General features: G+C 42.4%; 1 protein-coding gene across 2 annotated transcripts; it reads left to right on the top strand.

Moving 5' to 3' along the window:
* The first annotated feature begins 707 nt into the window (after positions 1–707).
* LCMT1 (leucine carboxyl methyltransferase 1) lies at positions 708–27,801 on the top strand. Of its 2 annotated transcripts, XM_075830516.1 has the most exons (11): positions 710–886; positions 1,720–1,811; positions 5,125–5,246; positions 9,921–9,997; positions 11,499–11,560; positions 15,398–15,500; positions 16,708–16,828; positions 19,049–19,150; positions 24,993–25,084; positions 26,219–26,316; positions 27,577–27,801. In XM_075830516.1, exons 1-11 carry the CDS (start codon positions 804–806, stop codon positions 27,597–27,599), a joined length of 975 nt encoding a protein of 324 aa, XP_075686631.1. In that variant the 5' UTR covers positions 710–803; the 3' UTR covers positions 27,600–27,801. The 2 variants fall into 2 exon arrangements, with proteins under 2 accessions (XP_075686632.1, XP_075686631.1); XM_075830517.1 differs by lacking the exon at positions 11,499–11,560 and having other exon boundaries at positions 708–886; positions 15,398–15,505.

The raw sequence follows: 27,801 nt of genomic DNA, 5'->3' as shown, positions 1-27,801 counted from the left end.
TGTGTGTATGTTCGTGTTATACTGTCTGATTACCACTGTATCTAATCCTCCTACACTGTGCATTCGCTCAGAAAATGGAGGCACACAGTGTAGGAGGTTTGAAGATTCAACCCCCTCCTTCTCCTGGCACTAGCCAGAATAAGGGAGGGGGATTGTGTGAGGACACTAGAGCGAGTGTGTCTACTACAAATTTGCAGCATAAAGCAATGAGGTTGCTTTACCACATTGCCAATGCTGCAATTTTGGGAATTGCTCCCTCTAGTGACCAGCACATGGAAATGTTATAAATTAGAATCAAATTTATAATATTTCCTGACATGTGAAAAAATTAAAAAAATTAAAACAATGTGTAATCACTTATATACTAACTGTTTAACTGAAAAAAATAAATTAAAAAAAATTTCTAGCGACACATTCCCTTTAAGGACCTTTATTATAACATTTAGATAGGGAATTCTTATTGTGAATAATGACAACTTCTGTACAGCGCTGCGGAGTATGTTGGCGCTCTATAAGCCACGTAAATAAATCAATTATAGTAACAGTGAGAATCTAATTCTAGGCTGAATGAGCAGTCATTGACCACTTTCCCAAATCAAAAATGTCCTCCACCGATCCATGACCTTCAAACGAACACTTCCGGATTGCCACAACCCACGCAGCCAATAGGATTGCGTTTCGGGAACGCAGCTCGTCTATTGACCAATGGTAGCCAGTTATGTTAGAATTAGGCAGACAGTAGCGTTGCAGCTGCAAAACGTCAACAAGCTGCCGGAGCATCAGTGACAGGCAGCGGAGACGACATGTCCAGACCTACCGGGCAAGACTCTGACACCGCGGACGAGGCTGTGAGAGGGACCTGCGATGACGCCTCTGTCTGTAAGAGGTGGGGAAGGACTGGGGGCCGGATAAGACAAAAGCCGGGCTGTCATTACACGTGCTGCGCCTGTTACACGGGACACGTGAGGTCCAGTGCGTGTTATCCCGGGCAGACAGTAGTCACTGAGAAGTCCAGTCTTACTGACACGTGCCTTAAAGGGGATGTCTGCTACAAACAACCCCTTGAAATATGTAAAATGTCTTATTAGGGCATTTCGAGGTGATTGAAGCAGGTTTTTTTCTAATTGTTGTGCAAAATGGACAAGCCCTTTAAGGTGACCATAGACAGTGATAATCAAATGATCTGAAATTAAACTATCATTATTCTGTCTATTATTCCATTATTGGTCTTGATTACAAATCTACTACTGTTTTGGGTATACAGCTCCTATGCTGACCTATGTGTCTCCGTGGTTACTGACTACAAACAAACTATGTAGTCTGATCCTACAGACCTGTTTTACTCTAATACATACAGGAGAGGAGGAAGCAGTTGGAAAAGAGGAACACGTGACTGCGGCAGCAGACTACACAGGGTAGTCTGTAACCATGGAGACACATAGGTCTGGATAGGAGCTGTAGGCACAAAGCGGTTGGATGTTTGCAATGTGGCTTCGTTTTGGTAATTACAATGCGGGGGAGGGAGGGATGGTCACCTCCTCAGGATGGAAGTTACTAGAACCGCTATTTATCCCCGCCACAATAAAATAAATCAGATCGCAAAATTGTTAACGGAACTCCCCTTGAAGGAGTGATTGTCCTACACCTGGCAGAGTCTGTGCGTCACCGTGTTGGTCCTCATTCGATGTGTTCACCGCCTCCTCGCTTTCTCGTTTCCAGGTTTGCAGTCAGTATCGGTTATTGGAAGGATCCTTACATTCAGTATTTTGTGAGACAAGCCAAGGAGCGCAAAGCACCGGAGATAAACCGAGGCAAGTCTGCGGGGTGTACGAGTCACCCGTTACTGCCCGCTCTTCTATGGACGTTCAGGGGAATTTACGAACTCTTCTCCGCCAGTATTTTGTGTAGAAAAGTCGTAAATGGCATAAAAGTCGCAGTTTGCGGGGAAAATTGTGGGTTTTTTACTGCGGTTTTCACAAAAGTAGTTGTCAAATTGACTATAATTTAGACCAGAATCTGATGTAAATTATAACGCAAATCTCCTCAGCTCCAACCTGGAGTAGGCTGGACTTTATGGCGCGCGGACGGCCAGAGATGAGATTCATTTATTAATTGGCGCATCTTAGTCCAGTGATAGCAGATCCGATATCTGATCCTATACTCTCCTATTTAAGGACAGAGTGCAGCGGACCTGTCCATGAGCCCAAACGGCACAAAAAAAACTAATATTGTACCGTTTGGCTAATGGAGCCTGACAACAAATACAGCAGACTTAGGGTATGTTCACACAGGGCGTATAACGCTGCATAAAAGTACGCCGCGTATCCGTCCTAGGACCCGCAGGTGATTCTGGCTGAAAAACTGCACCTAATTGTGCTACAGATTTTCGGATGGAAACACTGCAGGAAAAAAAAAAAGTTAAGGGGGTTTTCCCATCTTGGACATTTATGGCATATCCACAGGATATGCCATAAAATTCCGATAGATGCGGGTCTCCCCTCTGGAACTGGTCCCCTAAACCCCATTCTAGCTTACTCGGCTCCCGCTGCCTCCCGGCTACGTCCTGGTTAGGTGGTCGGGAGTTACAGAAACAGCATAGCTCAGTGAGCTCGGATGTTTCCATACCTCCCGACCACCTAACCAGGATGTGGCCGGGAGGCAGGGGGAGCTGAGTAAGCTATAGCGAGTTTTCGGGGTGCGGGTCCCAGAGGTGGGACTTGCATCTATCGGACTTTTATGGCATATTCTGTGGATATTCCATAAAGGTCCCAAGATGGGGAAAACACCTTTAATACCCCCCCCCCCCCGGATGTTGTCATAGCAACGTGCCGCTCTGTTCTCTGTGCAGCCCATCCTTCTGGGATGATACTGCAGTCCATGTGACCACTGTGATTGGCTGCAGCAGTCACATGGGATGAAACGACATCCCAGGAGGCCTGGCTGCATGGAAAACAAGGGGATGCTATGACGACGCCCAGGGGGTAAGTATTGGCTTTTTTTAAAATTAATTTAAGGAGTTTTTATTTTTTCTGATTTGCGATCTTTGCGGAGGAATCGCAGCTTTTCCAACGCAAAAATTGCAACATTTGTTATGGGGTAAAACCGCAATAGAAGAGCAGCGATTCCGCAGCATAAATGTACATTCTGCGGATCCATAAAAACGTACCGCAGGTCAAAATATGAACAGTTTTTCTACGTATTTTTTTACGCAGTGAGTGGATGAGATTTGTTCAAATCTCATCCACTCTGCTGCTCCTGTATAACGCTGGGGATTTTCCGCAATGAAATCCATTGTGGAAAATCCGTAGCTAATTCGTACTTTGTGGACAAACCCTTATAGTTATGAGTCCACTGGATTCATGAAGGGTGCGCCCCACTCACCTCCGCCCGGCCCCTCACTGGTGATTGACGGCTGCCACGTATCTGCATATATACATGGCAGCTGTCAGTCACTGGTGAGCGGGGCCGGGGCAGCGCTCCCCTTATGAATACAGCGGGCTCGTAACTATACGTCTTCTGTATTCTTTGTCAGGCCTGATTAGTCACTATTTTTAGTGCTGTTTGGTGTGGTCGTGCCGCGCTCCTGTCCCTGTCATATTCAGCTCTAACACTGGGGAGCACAGTATGATGACCGATCTGCTTTAACCAGTTCAGGACCGGGCTATTTTGCGCCTTCAGGTCCAGACACCGTTTAGCCATTTTTAGCACGTGTTCGTTAAATGGCTATAACTTTTTTATTTGTTGGGCAAACGACGTGATTTTTGCGATTTTTGTTTTTTTCCGTAGACAATGCAGGTTTCTTTTTTTTATTGTTTTTATACACATCCTTTTTGCTATTTTAGAATTTTTGTTCATAAAGTTTGAAAATAATAGTAAAAAAAGACGCTTTTTTTTTACGTTTCTCTTTATTTTTTTTTTGGTAATAACATAGTTTGACCCTAAAATAGACCTTTTATTTGTGATCGTCATCGTCTACCGTAAATTTGAATATATTACATGTCTATATTAGGGTAATTGGGTCAGTGCTAGTGTTACAACAATGGTTGGCGGGGGGGGGGGACGTGTTTTTGGGGTGGGTATTTTATGTGTATTTATTATAAAAAAATTTTTGCACTTTACTATTTTTTTTATTACTATGGTCTGTCCCCCAAAGGTCAAAAAAGACCTTTGGGGAACTTTTATATATATTTTTTTCTTTCTTTTACACCATCTTTTTGCACAGCAGCCCCAGTTACAGGGGAAATCAGCCCTCTCATAGTGACGATTGTCACTAATAGGGCTGTGCTGGGTCTAGTAAGACCCAGCAGCAGTCTGTCACTAACGGCACCCGGCGATCATGTGACCAGTCACATGATCACCGGGATGAATAGAGACAGCGGCGCGGCTGCTGCTGTCTTTATTCCTATACACAGCGTTCATTGAGCGTTGTGTAAAAGAGATCGGAGAAGACAGAAGCAGCGAAAGCTGCTTCTATCCTCTCCTCAGGGTCCCCAGGAGTCACTGACAGCCGGAGACCCGACATTCAGCTGCCCGATCGCGCGGGCAGCAAGTTAAAACCCGAGCCGTAAAAAAATCTATGGCTCGGGTTTTAAGGACCCGTCCCTGACCGCTGGCCGTAAAAATACAGCCAGCGGTCGGGAACCAGTTAATGTAGCACCTCCTGTAAGCCCACCACTACCCCCTACAGGAGTTGGAGGATGCTTTTATATTGCTGCTATTGTCCCCTTGAATTGGTCAGCTTGGTGCCATCTTTTGGCATCTCTCCTCCGCTCAGCAGGCTGTGCACCCTCTGTGCTGCTCTTAGGTGGACACGGCTCTAATCATGCTGCCCTGTCCTACCAGTCTAATTCAGATGGTACTGCCAACACCCCCACACTCATTCACAACCCCTGTCCATATGTCCTCTTAGGGCCGAATCAAGCAAAGAAAATGGGCAGCACCACCAGAGACGAGTCTGGCGTATTTATGAGCAGCCACTAGCTCCACCCACTCTCTGTTGATTGACAGATGTCTCACTATTACTGTGCATAGAGTGATCGATCAGCGGAGAGTGGTCAGCATAATGTATATGACAGGTTCCCTTTAAATAAGTGAGGTAATCTCTCTCTCTATCTTATTCATCAGGTTACTATGCTCGTGTACAAGGGGTTAATCATCTGCTCAATGCCTTCCTCAAGAAGACTGAGTGCAAATGTCAGATAATCAATCTTGGGGCCGGACTGGACACAACGTTCTGGAGATTAAAGGTATGATATAGAACATCAGGACCTAGAGGGCATCCCCTGCTGGTTCAGTTTCTGCATGGCGCTTGCTCTGGTGATCTGCTTTGTTTACACTGTACAGTCATCTCATGTGGACAAACTGTATTATAGGAGCTGACGTAAGCTGTTAGGGGTGTGTCTGACAACAAACTTGTTGACTGTCGCCAATGACGACTAGAAGAATAATGCAATGCACTCCCTTTTTCATAGGGAAGGACACATTTTTGAGGTCAGCTGTCGGGGCATACAGGGAGTGGTAGCTGCTCTACATAATGATGAAGTGATGGATTGTTATCAGAATGGGGAAATCTCTATGACCCCTTATCAATACTGCATCTTACACACAGACTCCTGATAACACTACCCAATATAACAGAAGCAGTAGAAGGAGCTGATCACAAGCCGAGGATGACGGCTACTGGGTTTGTCAGCCAGTGTAACGATATTTATTAACGGTCCGATGGTAAAAGACGATTACAATATTAGGCCTCATGCACACGAACGTATTTTTTTTCCTCCTGTAAACACTCGCGTAAATACGGGTCCTTTGTCACACGTATTCGACCCGTATTCCACCAGTATTTACGGGCCCGCTGTCACCAGTATTCCACCCGAATTTACGGACCCGTTTTCTCTGCACCAATCGGCAGCCCCTTCTCTCTATCAGTGCTGGATGGAGAGAAGGGGCAGCCCTTTCGGGCAGAGTTTCCACAGCGATTGAATGTAAAAAAGTTCATACTTACCCAGCCGTTGTCTTGGTGACGCTTCCCTCTTTTGACATCCAGTCCGGCCTCCCGGGATGACGCGCCAGTCCATATGACCGCTGCAGCCTGTGATTGGCTGCAGCAGTCACATGGGATGAAACGTCATCCCGGGAGGCCGGACTGGAGGAAGAAGCAGGGAGTTCTGGGTAAGTTAACTTGTAATACTATTAACTTCAGCGGTAGTCACTGTCCCGGGTGCTGAAAGAGTTACTTCCGATCAGTTAACTCTTTCAGCACCCTGGACAGTGACTATCCCTTGACGTCGCCCAGCAACGCTCCCGTAATTATGGCCTGAAATAGGACATGTTCCATATTTTTTCAACGGCCCGGGCACCTTCCCGTAAGCAAACGGGAAGGTACCCATGGCCAATAGAAGTCTATAGGCCCGTAATTACGGCCCATAATTGTGGGCGTTTTTACGGTCGCATGCATGGGGCCTTATTGATCATCCCACTGCAGCACGTCTGATATTCTATTCCCTAAATGATTAGTATATTGCACACAACGCGTCGTACACATAGAAATCATTGCGACAGATGCGATGTGTAAGTATTGGAACGCTCCTGAAATAAGAATGAGTAACTCCCAATAACATGGCCTATAACATTCCCTAATCTGACTCCTTTCCTTGGCCCCATTCGTCATCAGCATAAGATTCCCTCACACTCCTTCTCTTCATGTCCGTCATACACGGATACCGGCCGGTGACGGCGCATGCAGCTTTGTGTGCATAAAAGATGGCCGGACCATTGTACTGAACTTACACTTTGTGTGTCCCTTATTTCCTCATAGATTGTAAGCTCTTGCGAGCAGAGTCCTCAATCCTCCTGTCTGAATTGTAAATTAGCTTTGTCACTATGTAATGTCTGTTTATGTTCCCTCTAGATTGTAAAGTGCTGCGTAATATGTTGGCGCTATATAAATAAAGATTATTATTATTATTATTATGAATAACATATTAGGGAATTGCTGTTTAGGCAATTCTTAAATGCATTATACTTTTCGCCACAAGAGGGCACCAAACGCTGCTGAGATTTTAGTCGCTTCGTCATCCAGACGATACAGAACGAGGATCATCACTACCTAGACTGCGTTACCCTTTTGACGCAATTTCGCTAAAAAACTTGCCAAAAAACGCGTTTTGACTGCGATGTGTGAACCCAGCGTTACTCATCCAGTTTGTGGGTCATTTAAACTACCTTGATGACCAGCTGTTATGGCTTTGTGTGGCTGTTGCAGAGGTAATGTAGTATTACACGGTGTCCATTCACATGACCCACTTAAAGGGTTTGTCCAGGTTGGCGGCTGTTTTTTATCCTGATGAGCAATCCAAAGGATAGGACACCCGTATATGATGGGTGGGAGTCCGACACCCGGTCCCTGCACCGATCAGCTGCTCCGGGCGCCAGAAGCTATACAGTGGTCAGTGCTGGAAGCAGAAGGCTCCGACCACTGTATAGCGGCCGTTCCGCAGTATTAATCACGCTATGGGTTAGTACGATTACAGCGATACCAAATGTAACTAGTTTTTTTTGTTTTATTACTTTTGCACAATAAACACATTTCATGGAGAAAAAAAACCAATCCTTTTTTATATCGCTGCATTCCAAGCGCCGTAACTTTATTTTTCCGCTGATGTAGCCGTATGGGGGCTTGTATTTTTGCGGGACGAGTCATATATTTTAATAGAACAGTTGTGGGGTATCTGTAGATTATTGAGTAAATTTTATTAGTTTTTGGGGGGGATAAAAAAAAAGAACAGCAATCCACCGTTGTTTTTTAGGATTTCTTTTAAGAAGTAATGTGTAACAATATCATTCATGTGTAAAATTTTGTAACACTTTTTCGGGTAAAAAATGTTTGTTTCTGTGAACATAAATTTTTTTATTTTTAAAACTTTATTAGACTTTACTTTAATATATATATATTTTTTTTTTATAGTCCCTCTGGGTGATTTCACAATGTGATCATAAGAACACAATTCGGGGAAAGGGACTTGGGAATCACGTTTTCGGCGGAACAAATAGATAGGATATACACAACGACACACAAATCGTCCATGGCCAGCAGGTATCAGGAAGCGGGATTTAAAATTTTAACGCGCTGGTATAGGGTGCCTTCCAGACTACATGCTATGATTGCGGCGGTCTCACCGCTGTGCTGGAGATGTGGTGACCAGGTGGGAACGATACTACATGTCTTCTGGGAGTGCCCGCGGCTGACGGCATTTTGGTCAGGAGTGTGGCGTAGCGCCTCCAAATTCACTGACTTCCCGCTCCCGTGCACACCGGCCTTCTTCTTGCTCCATCTGTGCGAGGTTCCGCTGTATTCGTATCGTCGCTCGGTGGTCCGCCATCTGGCGAGCGCTGCCAGGACCTGCATACCAGCGCTTTGGAGACAATCGGCTGCGCCGTCGCTCAGCTTGTGGTTCGATAAGATACAGGAGATCATGAGGATGGAGGATCTCACGGCATCTATGAGAGTTACTCACGCCAAGTTCATGAAGACCTGGTATCACTGGGTCAGGTTCCAATCATCTGTGGAATTCAGGAACATCGTAGCCTCTTGATATGCTCTTCAGCCATGACACTTAACAAAGGAACTCGTCCCTTCCTTTCCTCGTTCTGTCGTTCCTTTTTTCTCATCTCCTTTTTCAAACTTTCTTCTAAGTTCTGTTTCGCTGTGGGCCTTGATGCATGTCTGCAGGCTCAGGATGCAGGGGATTAGCCCCGATTATTGCCTGGCGATACCCTGCCTGTACATTTACCTTTACAGGATGACCACATATACCGGCCTGCGTGCCGAAGTACCATATGGTTGTGTATTTTTGACATTTATCGTGACATGTCTGTTTGTAAAATTGATAAATAAAAGAATTTATAAAAAAAAAAAAGAACACAATTCGGACATAATGGTATAAAGGGGTTGATGTTCAATTTCAGATCCAAAGATCAAGGGAACTAGATCCACACGACCGGTCACGAGGTTTATGGCTACAACTGTAAATGTTTTCTTTTTCTTCTGCTTATCTGTAGATGCGGAGTGTCACTACTCGTCAGATAGCTGCAGATTATCTACTGAATGTACGTTTTTAGTCGATAGCGCCTGCAGATTCCATGGTGCATTCCTTTTGCTTCGGGTTACACACCTGCCGAGCCCACCCAATTATACCCATGATTGTTTGCTCACCACTGAAGACGCGATCCTGCATATATGAGCGAAGGAGATTAAATCTTTCCTGTAGGTGAGTGGTTTCCAACCTAGGGCTGTTGGAGAAACTACCAGGGCATGCTGGGAGTTGTAGTTTGACTACAGCAAGAGAGCCACAGGTTGGAGACCACTACTGCAGGTTATACCCCAAACTACCCCACCTTATCATGGAATCCACACTACCATGGCTCTGTTCAGATACGCGCTATAAAGTTATGTCAGGGTTTATTGGCGGCAAGAAAGTGCGGTATGTAGCGTTATTCTTGCTGTCAAACGGAAACCTCAACGGAAGCCTTAATTCACCCTCCAGATCAAAGTCTATATAGACTATAATGGTCTCAAGCTCAGAATGGTACAATGCAGAATTTTAATATTGGGGTTTGTCCTATATGACATAGGGTAACTACCACCAGTTACCTCCCCGCCACCTGCTGGCCAGTAGTGGTAATACATTAATCTGGGAACATCCTGCAAGGAAACCAATGGAAATGGTAGAAATGATCCATTGAGCTCCTCTGCCTGTCCTGATGCGCAGGGCCAGTGACGATCTTGGCATCGCTCGTGTACATGTGAACTGCACTATAACTACTGACCTGTTGATTGGTGTTTACCGTTGCAGTTTATTATTTTACTTACAATTTTAGCATTTTATTAAAACTGTTTTATTCATTTTAAATCTTTGTAGGATGAAAATATTCTCCCAATAAAGTATTTTGAAGTGGACTTCCCCTCGATAGTTGCCAGGAAACTGTATAATCTAAAGTAAGTCAGTCGTCCATGTGTGTTTTATGTATTTACCTGATTCCTAGCATAGTGATTTATTTAATACGGCGTCACAAGAGTTAACTGGCCAGAATTGAAGTCTTCTCCAATCCCAGTTGTCGCTGTGAGGTGGCGGCGATCACAAAGCCACAGATGTATGTCACTACGTTGAAGCGCCCAGTACTGTACATTTATGCCGCATGGTGCCAAGAGGTTAGACTTTATATATATATATATTGGGGTTGTCACGATACCACAATTTGGACTTCGATACTGATACTTTGTGTAATATTGCAATTCTCGATACCAAAACGATACTTTGCTAACAATAAGAAAAAAAACACAACACAAAAATATAAAGACCTTCCATTTTCTGACTAACATTTTAATTGTATTGAATCTGATCGGGGATACGTGTGATTGTTGGGTGTCGGCCACTGGGACCCTCAGCGATGAGGAGAACGGAGACCGAAAGTCCCCCGAAGTGCTCCATGAGAACGGAGCGTTTGTGTGCGTGATCGGCCAGCGCTCCATTCATTTCTATGGGTCTTCCGGGACCGCTGTCTCAGTCAGTGGAGCTCTGGCTGAACATTCTCACCAATGCTCCGTTCTCATGGAGCACTTCGGGGGACTTTCGGTCTCCGTTCCCCTCATCACTGTGAGTCCCAGTGGCCGACACCCAGCAACCACACGTATCCCCTATCCTATGTTCCTCAATGCTGGCTGATACTAATACTAGTGCCTTTATTTTAGGCTTTTGTTCTGCTCTTATACCTGCTCGGGGCTTTCCTCTCAGTGACTACACGGCAGCGCGGTCCTGATTCCAAACTTAGGGTGCGAGCGACACCGGCACGGCAACAGGAACCCACTGCCTGTGCCACTCGCGCCATTCTCCTCCCTCCCTGCCCCTACACACAGAAGTGGCAGCGGAAAAAAGGAGGGAGGACTCAGCTCATCATTGGCGGCAGTGGGAAAGGAAGGAGGAGCGTTCCTCCCTCCTACTGTGACGCGCCCAGTACTAAAGAGGAGCGGGGCGGTCACTGAAGGAAGAGAAAATCGCGGGCGCCATCATGTATTTCAATAGTAAGCTGTGCGGACGCTCAGCTTAGTATCGAATTACGTAACTTGACAGTATCGAACCGTTTCTCAACACACAGCATCGAAAAGGTATGGAAATTTCGATGCATCGTGCATCCCTAAAAAATAAATATATATACTACAGGGACACTGATAGATGATATGGTAAGAAGAAATGAGCCCTAATTCCACAGATGGGAACATTTCCAGTACGATTCTCATGCGGACTTGTTCTATTTTTCCCCTCGCTTTTTCATAACCACAACATGATTTTTTTTGGCACATCTCCGTCGTATTTCACCGCAGTCGTGCTTTAGTCCGCCAGTAATAACGCTGAACATATTCAGAGTCTATATCTGAGTTATAATCCTGGAGAATTGCTTTTTTTCGTAAGTTTAAAAAATGAACTTCCCATTTTTAATAGGTCGAAACCTCCACTGTCCAAACCTATAATGGAATCCCATTCTGGAGAGTCGCTGCTTTTAGGTGAGTCCGTTGTCTGTGAAGGGATTTGTGGGTCCTCCGTCTTGGGAGAAGAGCGATTGCTGACGTCTGCAAATCTGATCTACTAAATACTGGTGCAAATGGAATCCAAGTGTAACATTAAAGCCCAAATGTTTTATCACAAGGCCGTCATACTCCTAGCTTGCCCAGAAAGCTGCTTTCCCATGTAGATACCATACAGGAAGTAGCTGACTGACCGATACCATTGTCAGCCATATTAGTTTTTATGAGGCTAAGTTTGCTGCCACTGGTCACCTAGAGCCCCCCCGCAATCCCTCTCTCAGCTCTCCCTGGCAGTTAATTGCAGTATGAACCTTCTTCCTCCACCCTCTTATTGTGCTTGATTGAATATATTCCTGCGTGTAAATCATGATCTGGGATCTGTGACCAAACGTTTACTTGTCAGGTCAGACAAAGCAGAGCTTTCCCCCTATTTACAGCATCTAAGGTTATCGTTTCTTTTTCCTTTTTAAGCAATTCCTAATACAAAGAATTCTGGGATGTGTATTTCATTGGTGACCTCATTGAGAGAGGAAGTAGCTAATTCTCCCCCTACTTGTATTTTAATAGAATTGACTCTAACTTTACATCCAAGGTCACCGTTCTTGGTTAGGACCACACATTAAGTATAAAACTAGACGGAGAGGGAAATCGGGAGCCATTAAAGTTCCCAGCATTCATAGGAAGAATTGTGATAAGGTTAAAGGAGTTCCTCGGTGAGTTAAAATTGATGGCCTATACTCCGGAAAGGCCATCATGTCTGATCGGTGGACTATCGGCACCCCCGACGATCAGCTGCATGAAGGGGTCGCAGCTCTCCATGCTGTAAGACGCCACCAAATTCCTAGCACTGTGCACAGTATTACAGCTTTCTCCCAGTCCTTGAATGAGAAGAATCTGTAATGCTGTGAACCGAAGCGGCCGCTGCAAGCAGCTGATTGGCGGAGGTGCCGAGTGTCGGACCCCCCACCAATCAGATATTGATAGCCTATCCTGAGGATAGGCCATTCATTTTATCTCACTGGACAAACCCTTTAAGGCCGCTCGCCGAATGAGAAATCTAAAGGAACGCCTTGGATCTTCATCTGTTTGCAGGATATTTCTTTGATTTCACCTTCTTGTCCTTTGTACGCATACACGGGCGGCTGTCCAATCAGATATGTTTTGTCAGCGAGATAACGGTTCATATCAATATTAGCATCCCATGACCTTTTAGTTAGGATTAGGGCCCATTCACATCAACGTAATTCTCGTGCGTGTGCGTTGAAACGCGCAGCACACGGCCCCATTGATTTCCTTGGGGCCGTTCACACTTGCATGAGTTTTCACGCATCGAGTGTCCGTTGCCTAAAACTTACAAATCCTATATTGGTGCGTATTCATCCGTGTGCGGTTTGTGATTTCAGCATGAATTCCTTTGAAAAAAAAAAGTGCTGTGCGAGTGCGTGAAAAACACATGCCACTCGCAAAGCACACCGAGGCAATAACGCAACGCACACGGACAGATTTCTGTGCGTTTTTTACGCGTGTAAATCTGCCACGTTCGTGTGAATGTAGCCTTAGGGTTAGGACACCAGTCTCAAAGCCCTCGCATGCCGCTGGCTCTTCTATAAGGACTTTTCCAAATGGGAGTTTGATATTGGTGAGGCCCTGCCAGATAACGGGCTCCCTATAAGATAAGGGGTCTTCTGGGATTAGAAAAATGGGCTGCTCCCCCCCCCAGAACAGGCACCATTCTAATCCATTACAATACCAGATATCAGTCCATGAACAGGGGTGGCGCTGTTTGTTTCCGGGAAAAATGTCAATCACAGCTGCTTGCGATGGCATTTCGCCTAATGTAAATACCTTCCTGTGGTGGCTGCTCATCACGTACGACACGTCCTTGCACTAGGACCTAAATATCATAGCAACGTAGAGCAGAGCAGGATTTTTGGTTCAGTATATTAAAAAAGAAGAAAGAGATTAATATTAAGTTTTTTTTTTTAAGTTTTTTTTAATTATTTTGGGGACCTTCACTGGGTTTTCAGACCAGTCCGGGACCAGACTGCCTTCAGAGTCAAAGTACAAGTTAGTGTTAATGGGGGTCTTAAAAGGGGTTGTCCAGTCCCTTTAAAATTGATCAATATCTGATTGGTCGGGGTCTGACTTGCAGCACCCCCCGCTGATCAGCTGTTTTTAAGGGGCTGCAGGGTACGAGCGCTGCTGCCCCTTCATTCCTTATCTGTGAGTACTGTGAATCGTGGACACACTTGTAGCGGCGGTTCTCCGTACTACAACCTTCTCCCGTTGCAGTGCGTCGGCAATTCACAGTACGAGCAGCTAATGAATAAAGGGGAAGCAGCGCTCGTACTCTGCAGCCTCTTCAAAACAGCTGATCGGCGGGGGTCCCGGGAGTCGGACCCCAACTGATCAGGTATTGGCGGCTTACCTGAGGATAGGGCTTCTATTTTTAGGAACTGGAAAACCCCTTTAATTCTACATTTTCAAGAGGAGCTTATAAACAGACTTGGCTTAGTTGTGAGTGAGACGGATGACGGTCCCTTGTGTGTGCGGAGCAGGGCTCAGTGCGGCGTGTTTGGGTCGTCTCCAGCCTCTCTGTTAAATCCCGTATCTGCTATACATGTTCTCACTCTCACCATTTCATAACTAGGATGATTATTACGACTCGTAAACGACAAGATTTACCATTTATTTATCTTCCTAAATTGACACACCATAAAACGTTACGATCAAGGGTAAGGTGCAAATTGTTGCAGAGCGTGTGCACTTTGTACGATCCGCACACCCCCCCCCCCCCTTATAAGGACCAGAAGCAAATAAAAGGTATGGGGGGGGTCTTTCTACCAATGAATAAGAAACTCTGCATATGCCATTGATCGTTGTGGGTCTATCCTAGGGTGTACTTCATCATCACAATGGAGGGGCCGCGGCACTCCTGCGAGCATCGCATCCCCTTTATTGTGTACACAAGCACAGTAGCTCCACGTACGGCGGCCATGCTAGGTACTGATTGGCAGGGGTCCCAACGATATGTCCTAGCTTTACAAAAGGAAGTGACTTAAGACCGTAGTGACCATTGACACATTAAAGGGGTATTCCCAAAATCCTAGATTATTACCTTTCCACAGGATAGGTGATGATTTTGTGTCTGCTGGGACCCCCACCGATCATGAGAACCGCGGTCCCGACTCCCGTTCCTCCTCACTACTCAACCGCAGCGAGGATGACGAGTGGTTGAGCACGCGCGCTGCCCTTACATTCAATGTCTATGTGAATGACGGAAACTGTTGAGTACGCCGGTTGGTTGTTTCTGTCAGTCCCATAGGCGGTAAATAGAGCGGCGGATACCTGCCCAACCACCGCTCCATTCATTGTCATCGGGACTCCCCTTTATAGAATAAAACATTGACCTTATAGATTGCAGTGCTGAGAGTTATAAAGAGTAAGAGCGAAGTTTCAATAAAATTTGATTGAAGGAAATTATTCAACCGCCCTTGTAGGGTGTGGGAGAATTTCCTTCCACGAGACACAATTGTCACCGTCCCCCTCCGGACTATAGAAGGAGATCTGGGAGAGGTTGAACTTGATGTCTTTATGCCACGCTGAGCACCATGTAATACCTGCACCATGTAATACCTGCACCATGTAATACCTGCACCATGTAATACCTGCGCCATGTAATACCTGCGCCATGTAATACCTGCGCCATGTAATACCTGCGCCATGTAATACCTGTGCCATGTAATACCTGTGTGTCCAGGCTGTGCCGGCTGCTCAGACGCTTGTAAAAATATATTTGTCTGACTTTTCCCATAGATTCTCACAGCCTGGACTCCACACACTACTCCATCATCGGCGCAGACCTGAGAAACGTGAAGGACATGGAGGAGAAGCTGAAGAAATTTGGCATGGACCCACAGTAAGGTGTCTGTTTGACTTCAATACGTTGCATCTAACACAACACTGAGCGATATTTAAAACAAACAATAATAATCGACCGGATCTTGTTCACATCAGCGTTTTGTGGCTCCGTTAGGAACCTTCGTGCAGATTTTGAAAAAAATGACAGAAAAAAAATAGCGCTATTTTTTTTTCTGGTAAAGTGATGCAAACTATGCCAGAAACTTGTCGTAATCCATTAAAGTTACAGGTTTTGTCGGTGTCCATCGTGTGACGGATTTGGCACGCCATCATTTTGGTTGTTCTGCTTCTTTCACGGAACAACGGACTTAAATAACGGTGATGTAAACTTGGCCTTGCCGCACTTTTTTACACGAGGACATTTGTCGGCTTCAGCATCTCTTACATTTCCTCCAAGTCGAGGTGAACATAGAGCCAAAGGGACCAAAAATCCTTCCTTTCCGGTGCTGGTTCTTGCCCCCCCCCCCAAGCATCTTTACGACACCAGAGCTAAGAGTGGCTTCCAGACTGGTATCTTTTTCTTGTTTGCTTTCTGGCGCTTATAGAGAAGAGGAGCCTTGAGTAGGTACATTGCCCATGGGAATGAGGAATGGGGACTCCCTCCTCAATTTTGGGAACTGCTCCCTCTAGTGGCCAGCATATGGAAATATTACAATTTAGAATCTAATTTATAATATTTTCTGACTTGTGACAAAATAAAAAAAAAACATTAAAACAATGTGTAATTAGTTATATAAACATCGGTCCACTGAAAAATATAATTTCTAGCGACACATTCCCTTTAATGCATTGTGCCTCTCCATATCATCAGTTTTCATGCCCTATCTCTGCCGCGGGTCACTTTCAGTGGATGATGGGCCTGCTCCTGTGGCACTGGCAGCTTTATTGCTACCTTCCTTTATGTGCAGCACAGCCACATATGTGTTGATAGGGGATATCCTGACACCAGTTCTAATGAGCCTCATGCTTTGCCTGATAGTAAATGGGTTGTAAAAGTCACAAAGGTTTCTGCCAAGGACAGCACAAGTCGCCGTATAGCCCATTCCTTATGACTGTAAGGGAACCCTTACTTACTGTATGTCCTGTGTTTCATACTGATTTTAGTCTGTTATGTGGACTTTGAGGGCATGGCCTCACAGCGTGGTTTGTCCCGGGCTCTGGAGATGTTGGGTGGAATGTATTCTGACGTTTTGTTTTATTTCCAGACTGCCAACTCTTCTCGTGGCCGAGTGTGTGTTGGTTTATATGACTCCTGAGCAGTCTGGTAGCCTGTTGAAGTGGGCTGCCTGCACTTTTCCCACAGCCATGTTTATAAACTATGAACAGGTAAGATGGGCACTTCTTCATTATTATTCGCGATGGCGCTGATTTGACAAGGGGAATGGAAACATCCAGTTGTCAGTTTAATCATACATTTCCAGGAGGAATAACAGTGGAACAGAACAATGCAGAGTTCTAAGATTTTTTCCCCCAGAATTATTATTTCATGGTGAATGTAAGATTTCACTAAAATAGACTAGTTAGGAGATCTGACAGATCCTCTATACTACACCACACAGGAGAGCTGACAGATCCTCTATACTACACCACACAGGAGAACTGACAGATCCTCTATACTACACCACACAGGAGAACTGACAGATCCTCTATACTACACCACACAGGAGAGCTGAAAGCTCCTCTATACTACACCACACAGGAGAGCTGACAGCTCCTCTATACTACACCACACAGAAGAACTGACAGCTCCTCTATACTACACCACACAGGAGAGCAGACATCTCCTCTATACTACACCACACAGGAGAGCCGACATCTCCTCAATACTACATCACACAGGGGAGCTGACAGCTCCTCTATACTACACCACACAGGAGAGCCGACATCTCCTCAATACTACATCACACAGGGGAGCTGACAGCTCCTCTATACTACACCACACAGGAGAGGTGACAGCTCCTCTATACTACACCACACAGGAGAGCTGACAGATGCTCTATACTACACCACACAGGAGAGCAGACATCTCCTCTATACTACACCACACAGGAGAGCCGACATCTCCTCAATACTACATCACACAGGGGAGCTGACAGCTCCTCTATACTACACCACACAGGAGAACTGACAGATCTTCTATACTACACCACACAGGGGAGCTGACAGATCCTCTATACTACACCACACAGGAGAGCTGACAGATCCTCTATACTACACCACACAGGAGAGCTGACAGATCCTCTATACTACACCACACAGGAGAACTGACAGCTCCTCTATACTACACCACACAGGAGAACTGACAGATCCTCTATACTACACCACACAGGAGAGCCGACATCTCCTCAATACTACACCACACAGGAGAACTGACAGCTCCTCTATACTACACCACACAGGAGAACTGACAGATCCTCTATACTACACCACACAGGAGAGCTGACAGCTCCTCTATACCACACCACACAGGAGAGATGACAGCTCCTCTATACTACACCACACAGGAGAACTGACAGATCCTCTATACTACACCACACAGGAGAGCTGACAGCTCCTCTATACCACACCACACAGGAGAACTGACAGCTCCTCTATACTACACCACACAGGAGAACTGACAGCTCCTCTATACTACACCACACAGGAGAACTGACAGATCCTCTATACTACACCACACAGGAGAGCTGACAGCTCCTCTATACCACACCACACAGGAGAGATGACAGATCCTCTATACTACACCTCTTTCTACAACACTGTTTTCTTTCACTAAGGTCACACTAGCGGCTATACATAGTAATGAATGTCGTCATTACTTCAGACTACAGCTTCATTGATTGAGATGTAGGGAAAGCAATAGCCAAAAACAACCTTCATAGACTGTGCTGGTGCCTAATATTAGACGGGAGCTCTGTCTCCTCTTTTGCAGTGGGTGGACAGAGGCTGGTGTCGTCATTTGTCTGCCTTGTCCTCTGACACATGAAATAGTTCAGTGGTATGTGACCATGATGGATATCCTGAGTACCTGCTCAAAATGCAAAACGGCTACATGTAAGACAAGCTAATGAAGCCATACGGGAAATATGTATTTAAGGTGGCAGCCCCTTGTCTAAATACAGACCTGCTGCTATAATCTGATGGAAACGGGTTCATGCAGATAGATGATTGGCTCTGTAATACATGATTGGGCGTGGGTATCATTGTATACTGGTGATCGTGATGAGACCATATGTTTAACAGCAATTCTGCGTCCGTGTTGGTAGACCAATGCATCAGTAAAGTTTGCTGTCTTCCATTTTCAATTATATGCTAAGCTAGTGCAAAACTGATAACTGGGAGAAATGTCCCCTAAAAGTGATGAAAGTGAGTTATGTAACGGCTCGAGAACATCATGTCACCAGCTGTTCATATAAACGCCAACCTGGTCTGGCCGGATTTAATAGACCGGATCATCCAAGTTCTCTTTACAAGCTGTGAACACTTTACATTTATTTGTTAAGCTGGTGATAAGGACGCGTCCCTCAACCTCTGTTCTGATTTTCACAGGTGAACATGGCGGATCGATTTGGGCAGATAATGGTAGAGAACCTGCAGAGGAGACAGTGTAACCTGGCCGGCGTAGAGGCCTGCCGATCACTTCAGTCTCAGGTTCAGAAGCCATTCCTTATACAATGTGATATCTATTTATCAGTCATACGACACCACTAACGTGTTTTATATATGCTCTGCAGCACTAAATGGGCCTTGGAGGCATTGATCAGTATTGATCTATTGTGACGTCTCCTTTCTTTAGTTCTTCTAAACTATAAATCATTCTTGCATAATGGGACGGACGCAAATCCCTACGATATGCACATTCCATCCATACCCTGATAATACATACCAATAAGGTGCATATTAGTATCTTTCAATACCGTTATGGTTTAAGGGGTTTTCTCACAAAAGTGTCTCATAATACTGCCCCTATATACAAGAATATAACTACTATAATACTGCCCCCTACATACAAGAATATAACTACTATAATACTGCTCCCTATATACAAGAATATAACTACTATAATACTGCCTCCTATATACAAGAATATAACTAATATAATACTGCCCCTATATACAAGAATATAACTACTATAATACTGCCCCCTACATACAAGAATATAACTACTATAATACTGCTCCCTATATACAAGAATATAACTACTATAATACTGCCCCCTACATACAAGAATATAACTACTATAATACTGGTCCTATATACAAGAATATAACCACTATAACACTGCCCCTATATACAAGAATATAACTATTATAATACTGCTCCCTATATACAAGAATATAACTACTATAATACTGCCCCTATATACAAGAATATAACTACTATAATACTGCCCCTATATACAAGAATATAACTACTATAATACTGCTCCCTATATACAAGAATATAACTACTATAATACTGCCCCTATATACAAGAATATAACTACTATAATACTGCCCCTATATACAAGAATATAACTACTATAATACTGGTCCTATATACAAGAATATAACTACTATAATACTGCCCCCTATATACAAGAATATAACTACTATAATACTGCCCCTATATACAAGAATATAACTACTATAATACTGCCTCCTATTTACAAGAATATAACTACTATAATACTGCCCCCCTATATACAAGAATATAACTACTATAATACTGCCCCTATATACAAGAATATAACTACTATAATACTGCTCCTATATACAAGAATATAACTACTATAATACTGCCCCTATATACAAGAATATAACTACTATAATACTGCCTCCTATTTACAAGAATATAACTACTATAATACTGCCCCCTATATACAAGAATATAACTACTATAATACTGCTCCTATATACAAGAATATAACTACTATAATACTGCCCCTATATACAAGAATATAACTACTATAATACTGCCTCCTATTTACAAGAATATAACTACTATAATACTGCCCCCCTATATACATGAATATAACTACTATAATACTGCCCCTATATACAAGAATATAACTACTATAATACTGCCCCCTATATACAAGAATATAACTACTATAATACTGCCCCCTATATGCAAGAATATAACTACTATAATACTGTCCCTATATAGAAGAATATAACTACTATAATACTGCCCCTATATACAAGAATATAACTACTATAATACTGACCCCTATATACAAGAATATAACTACTATAATACTGCTCCCTATATACAAGAATATAACTACTATAATACTGCCCCCTATATACAAGAATATAACTACTATAATACTGCTCCCTATATACAAGAATATAACTACTATAATACTGCCCCCTATATACAAGAATATAACTACTATGATACTGCCCCTATATACAAGAATATAACTACTATGATACTGCCCCTATATACAAGAATATAACTACTATAATACTGCTCCCTATATACAAGAATATAACTACTATAATACTGCCCCTATATACAAGAATATAACTACTATAATACTGCCCCCTATATACAAGAATATAACTACTATAATACTGCCACTATATACAAGACTATAACTACTATAATACTGCCCCTATATACAAGAATATAACTACTATGATACTGCCCCTATATACAAGAATATAACTACTATAATACTGCTCCCTATATACAAGAATATAACTACTATAATACTGCCCCCTATATACAAGAATATAACTACTATAATACTGCCCCTATATACAAGAATATAACTACTATGATACTGCCCCTATATACAAGAATATAACTACTATAATACTGCTCCCTATATACAAGAATATAACTACTATAATACTGCCCCTATATACAAGAATATAACTACTATAATACTGCTCCTATATACAAGAATATAACTACTATAATACTGCCCCTATATACAAGAATATAACTACTATAATACTGCCCCCTATATACAAGAATATAACTACTATAATACTGCCACTATATACAAGACTATAACTACTATAATACTGCCCCTATATACAAGAATATAACTACTATGATACTGCCCCTATATACAAGAATATAACTACTATAATACTGCTCCCTATATACAAGAATATAACTACTATAATACTGCCCCTATATACAAGAATATAACTACTATAATACTGCCCCCTATATACAAGAATATAACTACTATAATACTGCTCCCTATATACAAGAATATAACTACTATAATACTGCCCCCTACATATAAGAATATAACTACTATAATACTACCCCTATATACAAGAATATAACTACTATAATACTGCCCCTATATACAAGAATATAACTACTATGATACTGCCCCTATATACAAGAATATAACTACTATGATACTGCTCCCTATATACAAGAATATAACTACTATAATACTGCCCCTATATACAAGAATATAACTACTATAATACTGCTCCCTATATACAAGAATATAACTACTATAATACTGCCCCCTATATACAAGAATATAACTACTATAATACTGCTCCTATATACAAGAATATAACTACTATACTACTGCCCCCTATATACAAGAATATAACTACTATAATACTGCCCCCTATATACAAGAATATAACTACCATAATACTGCCCCCTATGTACAAGAATATAACTACTATAATACTGCTCCTATATACAAGAATATAACTACTATAATACTGCCCCTATATACAAGAATATAACTACTATAATACTGCCCCTATATACAGGAATATAACTACTATAATACTGCTCCTATATACAAGAATATAACTACTATAATACTGCCCCTATATACAAGAATATAACTACTATAATACTGCCCCCTATATACAAGAATATAACTACTTTAATACTGCTCTCTATATACAAGAATATAACTACTATAATACTGCTCCTATATACAAGAATATAACTACTATAATACTGCCCCCTATATACAAGAATATAAATACTATAATACTGCCCCCTATATACAGGAATATAACTACTATAATACTGCTCCTATATACAAGAATATAACTACTATAATACTGCCCCCTATATACAAGAATATAACTACTATAATACTGCTCCTATATACAAGAATATAACTACTATAATACTGCCCCCTATATACAAGAATATAACTACTATAATACTGCCCCCTATATACAAGAATATAACTACTATAATACTGCTCCTATATACAAGAATATAACTACTATAATACTACCCCTATATACAAGAATATAACTACTATAATACTGCCCCTATATACAAGAATATAACTACTATAATACTGCCCCTATATACAAGAATATAACTACTATAATACTGCTCCTATATACAAGAATATAACTACTATACTACTGCCCCCTATATACAAGAATATAACTACTATAATACTGCCCCCTATATACAAGAATATAACTACCATAATACTGCCCCCTATGTACAAGAATATAACTACTATAATACTGCCCCTATATACAAGAATATAACTACTATAATACTGCTCCTATATACAAGAATATAACTACTATAATACTGCCCCTATATACAAGAATATAACTACTATAATACTGCCCCTATATACAAGAATATAACTACTATAATACTGCTCCTATATACAGGAATATAACTACTATAATACTGCTCCTATATACAAGAATATAACTACTATAATACTGCCCCCTATATACAAGAATATAACTACTATAATACTGCCCCCTATATACAAGAATATAACTACTATAATACTGCCCCCTATATACAAGAATATAACTACTATAATACTGCTCCTATATACAGGAATATAACTACTATAATACTGCTCCTATATACAAGAATATAACTACTATAATACTGCCCCCTATATACAAGAATATAGCTACTATAATACTGCCCCCTATATACAAGAATATAACTACTATAATACTGCCCCCTATATACAAGAATATAACTACTATAATACTGCCCCTATATACAAGAATATAACTACTATAATACTGTCCCCTATATACAAGAATATAACTACTATGATACTGCCCCTATATACAAGAATATAACTACTATAATACTGCCCCTATATACAAGAATATAACTACTATAATACTGCTCCTATATACAGGAATATAACTACTATAATACTGCTCCTATATACAAGAATATAACTACTATAATACTGCCCCCTATATACAAGAATATAACTACTATAATACTGCCCCCTATATACAAGAATATAACTACTATAATACTGCCCCTATATACAAGAATATAACTACTATAATACTGCTCCTATATACAGGAATATAACTACTATAATACTGCCCCCTATATACAAGAATATAACTACTATAATACTACTCCTATATACAAGAATATAACTACTATAATACTGCCCCCTATATACAAGAATATCACTACTATAATACTGCCTCTATATACAAGAATATAACTACTATAATACTGCCTCCTATATACAAGAATATAACTACTATAATACTGCCTCCTATATACAAGAATATAACTACTATAATACTGCCTCTATATACAAGAATATAACTACTATAATACTGCCTCCTGTATACAAGAATATAACTACTATAATACTGCCCCCTATATACAAGAATATAACTACTATAATACTGCCCCCTATATACAAGAATATAACTACTATAATACTGCCTCCTATATACAAGAATATAACTACTATAATACTGCCCCTATATACAAGAATATAACTACTACGTTGGAGGGTCAGTTTGGATAGATTATTTTTTTTGCGTTCTCTCATTATTCATTTACCGCTGCTCTCATTGATTTTTCTGACCTGTATTCGCAGTTCAGTTTAGTTTGCTGCGTACAAAGTGTGGGTGGATTATCTGATGACCTCTATTATGTAGCCGATTGTCCTTATGTTTGATAAGATATCAGTAAACTTGTGAAACCAACGTGAAGTGCAGATCTGTGGATATCTTCAGTATGTCACCTCATATTACGGGGTCATATCTCCTGATACAGATATATACTTTCCTTACCTACCTTTTATAGTGAGACGTACTTCATTTCTTTATGAGAAAGTGATTGAAGGAAGGCACCCATATGACCGGCAGCACATTCATCTTTCTATGATGTGAATTTGGAAATTATCCAGTTGCTTGACCTCAAGGTGCTGAGTACTGGCTTTGGGTGTAAAGCTGGCCATTTACAACTCCACCAGCCTTCTCCACGTCTCATAACAGTAGCTGTTCCAGTTGGCATTGCAGGTTTGATATTTCTATGGTGGGAGCAGAGATAAGAGGCTGCCAGATGTGGGTGGTGACGCTTATCTCTGGAAACATCAGATAAAGGTATCAATAGCCATCTTACAGTATTCCAAAACCAAACTTGGCTAGAACTACTTGCCCATCTTTGGAGATCTTGATGAACTCAGTGTGTTATTTCCTAGCAATGCCACTTGTTCATATGGATTTACTGGAACTTTCCTTTGCAGACAGAGAGATTATTATCTAACGGCTGGGAGTCGGCCGATGCCTGGGACATGATTAAAGTGTACAGTAATCTTCCCCGAGCTGATGTTGTACGGTGAGTACTTCACATTACATGGATTTTCAGGTTTCTAGATCTGTAACTTCGTAATATACTTTTTGTTTTTCAAGATCTCTGCTTGTTGTGTGCTAATTTAAACATTTTTGTTAAGAGGCAGTAGCTGAAAATCCAATGCTGTTAACAATACACAATTTTTCATCGTCTCCGCTAGAAATACTGCGCTCAACAGACCTGGGCGACTACATGGAGGGAGACTCGGAGTCTGAAAAATGTTAAAAACCCTTGTATAAAATGTTGTGTCTTAAAGATAACCTGTCCGATCTCCTGACATGTCCGCTCTCCTGACATGTCTGTTTTAGTAAATACTTGTATCCCCAATGAAATGCTGGCCTTTTCTTAGAACGCTGCATTTTGCTGTTCCTCTGTAATTCCTCCTGGTTATGTATGAATAAACTGAGTGTTACCACTCCGCTTGTCCATAGGGTGTGTCCCTACTGTTAGCGATGATTGGACAATGTTCTACTGTATAGGGACACGCCCAATTGATAAGGGGAATGGTAACGCCCAGTTGACGATTCATACATTTCCAGGAGGAATAATAGAGGGACAGCACAATGCAGAGTTCTAAGAAAGCTTGTTCCAGAATTGTTTAAAGGGGTTGCAGACATATATATTTTTTATTTAGCCCTCTTATTCATTAAGAATAAGAGGGCTTTGCAATTATATGTCCCCCCTTTCCTCCCTAGGGCACCCGCTGACCTGAGCACCACTGCATGTAAACTTTGCAGTGACACTGCGGTCCGTCATGGCCCAACCCCCGCGCTCTCACACACGTACATTGTACAAAAAAGATGTCCTGGCTTCAACCGTGTCATAACCTGATGGCATGCGACACGGCCGTAGCGGGGGACTCCTGTCCTGTACATGGCACATAGGGTGAGAGGGGGGCATGTAGGGACATCTTTAAAGGGGAGGTTCATCTTTAGCATATGACAGGCACTATATACCTAGGACGTTCCTCTAAATCACCGTAAGATTTCAAAAGACGAAGATGCTGCACATAAAAGGCTGGAAAGTCCATATGGATGGATCTATTTGTATCTCGGAGGGGGAGATGGGGGCAGCAGAAAGGTGACGTCTGTGATTGTGACTGTAGTTCATCGTCCACAGGATGGAGAAACTTGAATTCTTAGACGAGAAGGAATTATTGGAACAGCTGCTCCTCCATTACTGCATCAGCTGGGCCGCTAAAGATTCCTTACACCTAGGTAAGGCATGGTCCCTGTGACGCCGTTGTTTCTCGGTGTATTGTGTGGATGACTATGGGTTACATCTGGCAATACAAGTGAGAAGATGACATAAAGGGCTGGTTTACCTGTACATGTCTCCCACCTTTCCCTAAAGAGTTGTCCGTACGGAGAGAGGGGGTGGTCTGTACGAGCTGAGCCACGTCTGTAATGTTTCCATGCCGCCAGCTGGGGGGGGTTGTGGCAGAAGTAATAAAAGGTAATACGTGTTTAATAAGAAAACAATTAGAAAGTTGTCATATTGCTTATAACGTGGCCAACAATAATAACTCCATCCCAGACAATTCCCTTTAAAGGGAAACTGTCAGTAGGTTTGGAGAAAATAAACCTCCAGCATGCCGCTATGAAGCTGAGGTTTAGCGTTCCAAACCTGCCCACATCCAAACCGGACGTTTAGGCAATAGTTAGTAAAATAGGAGTCCGGCGTCATAGGGCGTTGCACATGAAGCAGAGCACAGTACACGTCACTGCGCATGCGCGATGTTCTGTCCTCTGCTCCATCTGCGCTATGCGTATGCACCCAATGCCGCTCCAGGAATGTGTAAGTTATCTTCCTAATTATAGCCTAAATGTCCGGTTTCAACGCCGGCAGATTTGAGACCCAAAACCGAAACTAAATAGCGACATACTGGTAATTTCCCACAGTTCAGTAGTACATGTGAATACATGAAAGTTTCCCCAAATAAGATATATTACAAATTGGCTTTATCCTCCTCTTCCAGCAGCATTTGGTTCTCCTTCCCCTGCCTGCAGGCTTCCTGTAAATGTTCACAAACCCAAAAAATCCATCTAGAGTAAAACAGTAGAAGATGGGAAGGAGGGGTTGTCCGTGAGACTGGATGCTGCTAGGGGGCTGGAGGACCTGCAGGGGAGAGGCATCTGATTGGCTAAGAGCACACAGCTCTGACATCTCGCCAGGAAGAGCCTGCCCCCGCTCAGCAGGCATGAGGAGAGGAAACCTGAAACCAGCAGAGGGAAGGAAAAAACTAAAATCTGCAGGTTCCATACAATATTTCGGGCTGCAATACAAATACATATTACAGCTGCCTAAGGGGGGGGTTTGGGTTTTTAACTTTACTAGGATGTAAATCTGCCAATACAGCCAATGAGAGTACAGATGTGCAGCAGGTCCTAGGGTGAGGTCTCGCTGCTGTGGGAGTTTAGGAATTGCTGTCTATGCCGGCGGATGATGTCGTCACAGTCTCACTGTCTCTTTCCCAGGTCTTGCAGAAATTACATTTTGATGACACACTGACGCGGAATGCTGCTGTGATGGATCCTGGATGTTCGACCATCTCAAAATCTTATAAAATTCTCCAGTAGGAGGCCGTCTTGATATTTAGCAAAAGGTGAAGACCCGCCTGATCTGATTTATATTGGCACGACCGCCCGAACTGATTGCACTCATGTTTGTGAAGTTTTAAATAAATGACAACTCTCTTTGAA

The sequence above is a fragment of the Rhinoderma darwinii genome, chromosome 6 (assembly GCF_050947455.1).
Source record: "Rhinoderma darwinii isolate aRhiDar2 chromosome 6, aRhiDar2.hap1, whole genome shotgun sequence".
Taxonomy (NCBI): Eukaryota; Metazoa; Chordata; class Amphibia; order Anura; family Rhinodermatidae; genus Rhinoderma; species Rhinoderma darwinii.
Note: the sequence above shows the minus strand (reverse complement) of the source record. Positions and strands in the feature narration are given on the sequence as shown.

Bases quoted from the DNA above. Each gene is read 5' to 3' on its own strand.
- LCMT1 (XM_075830516.1), top strand. From the start codon at position 804: ATGTCCAGACCTACCGGGCAAGACTCTGACACCGCGGACGAGGCTGTG. The intron at 887-1,719 runs GTGGGGAAGGAC...TCTCGTTTCCAG, and splicing joins GACGCCTCTGTCTGTAAGAG to GTTTGCAGTCAGTATCGGTT. The intron at 9,998-11,498 runs GTAAGTCAGTCG...CATTTTTAATAG, and splicing joins AGGAAACTGTATAATCTAAA to GTCGAAACCTCCACTGTCCA.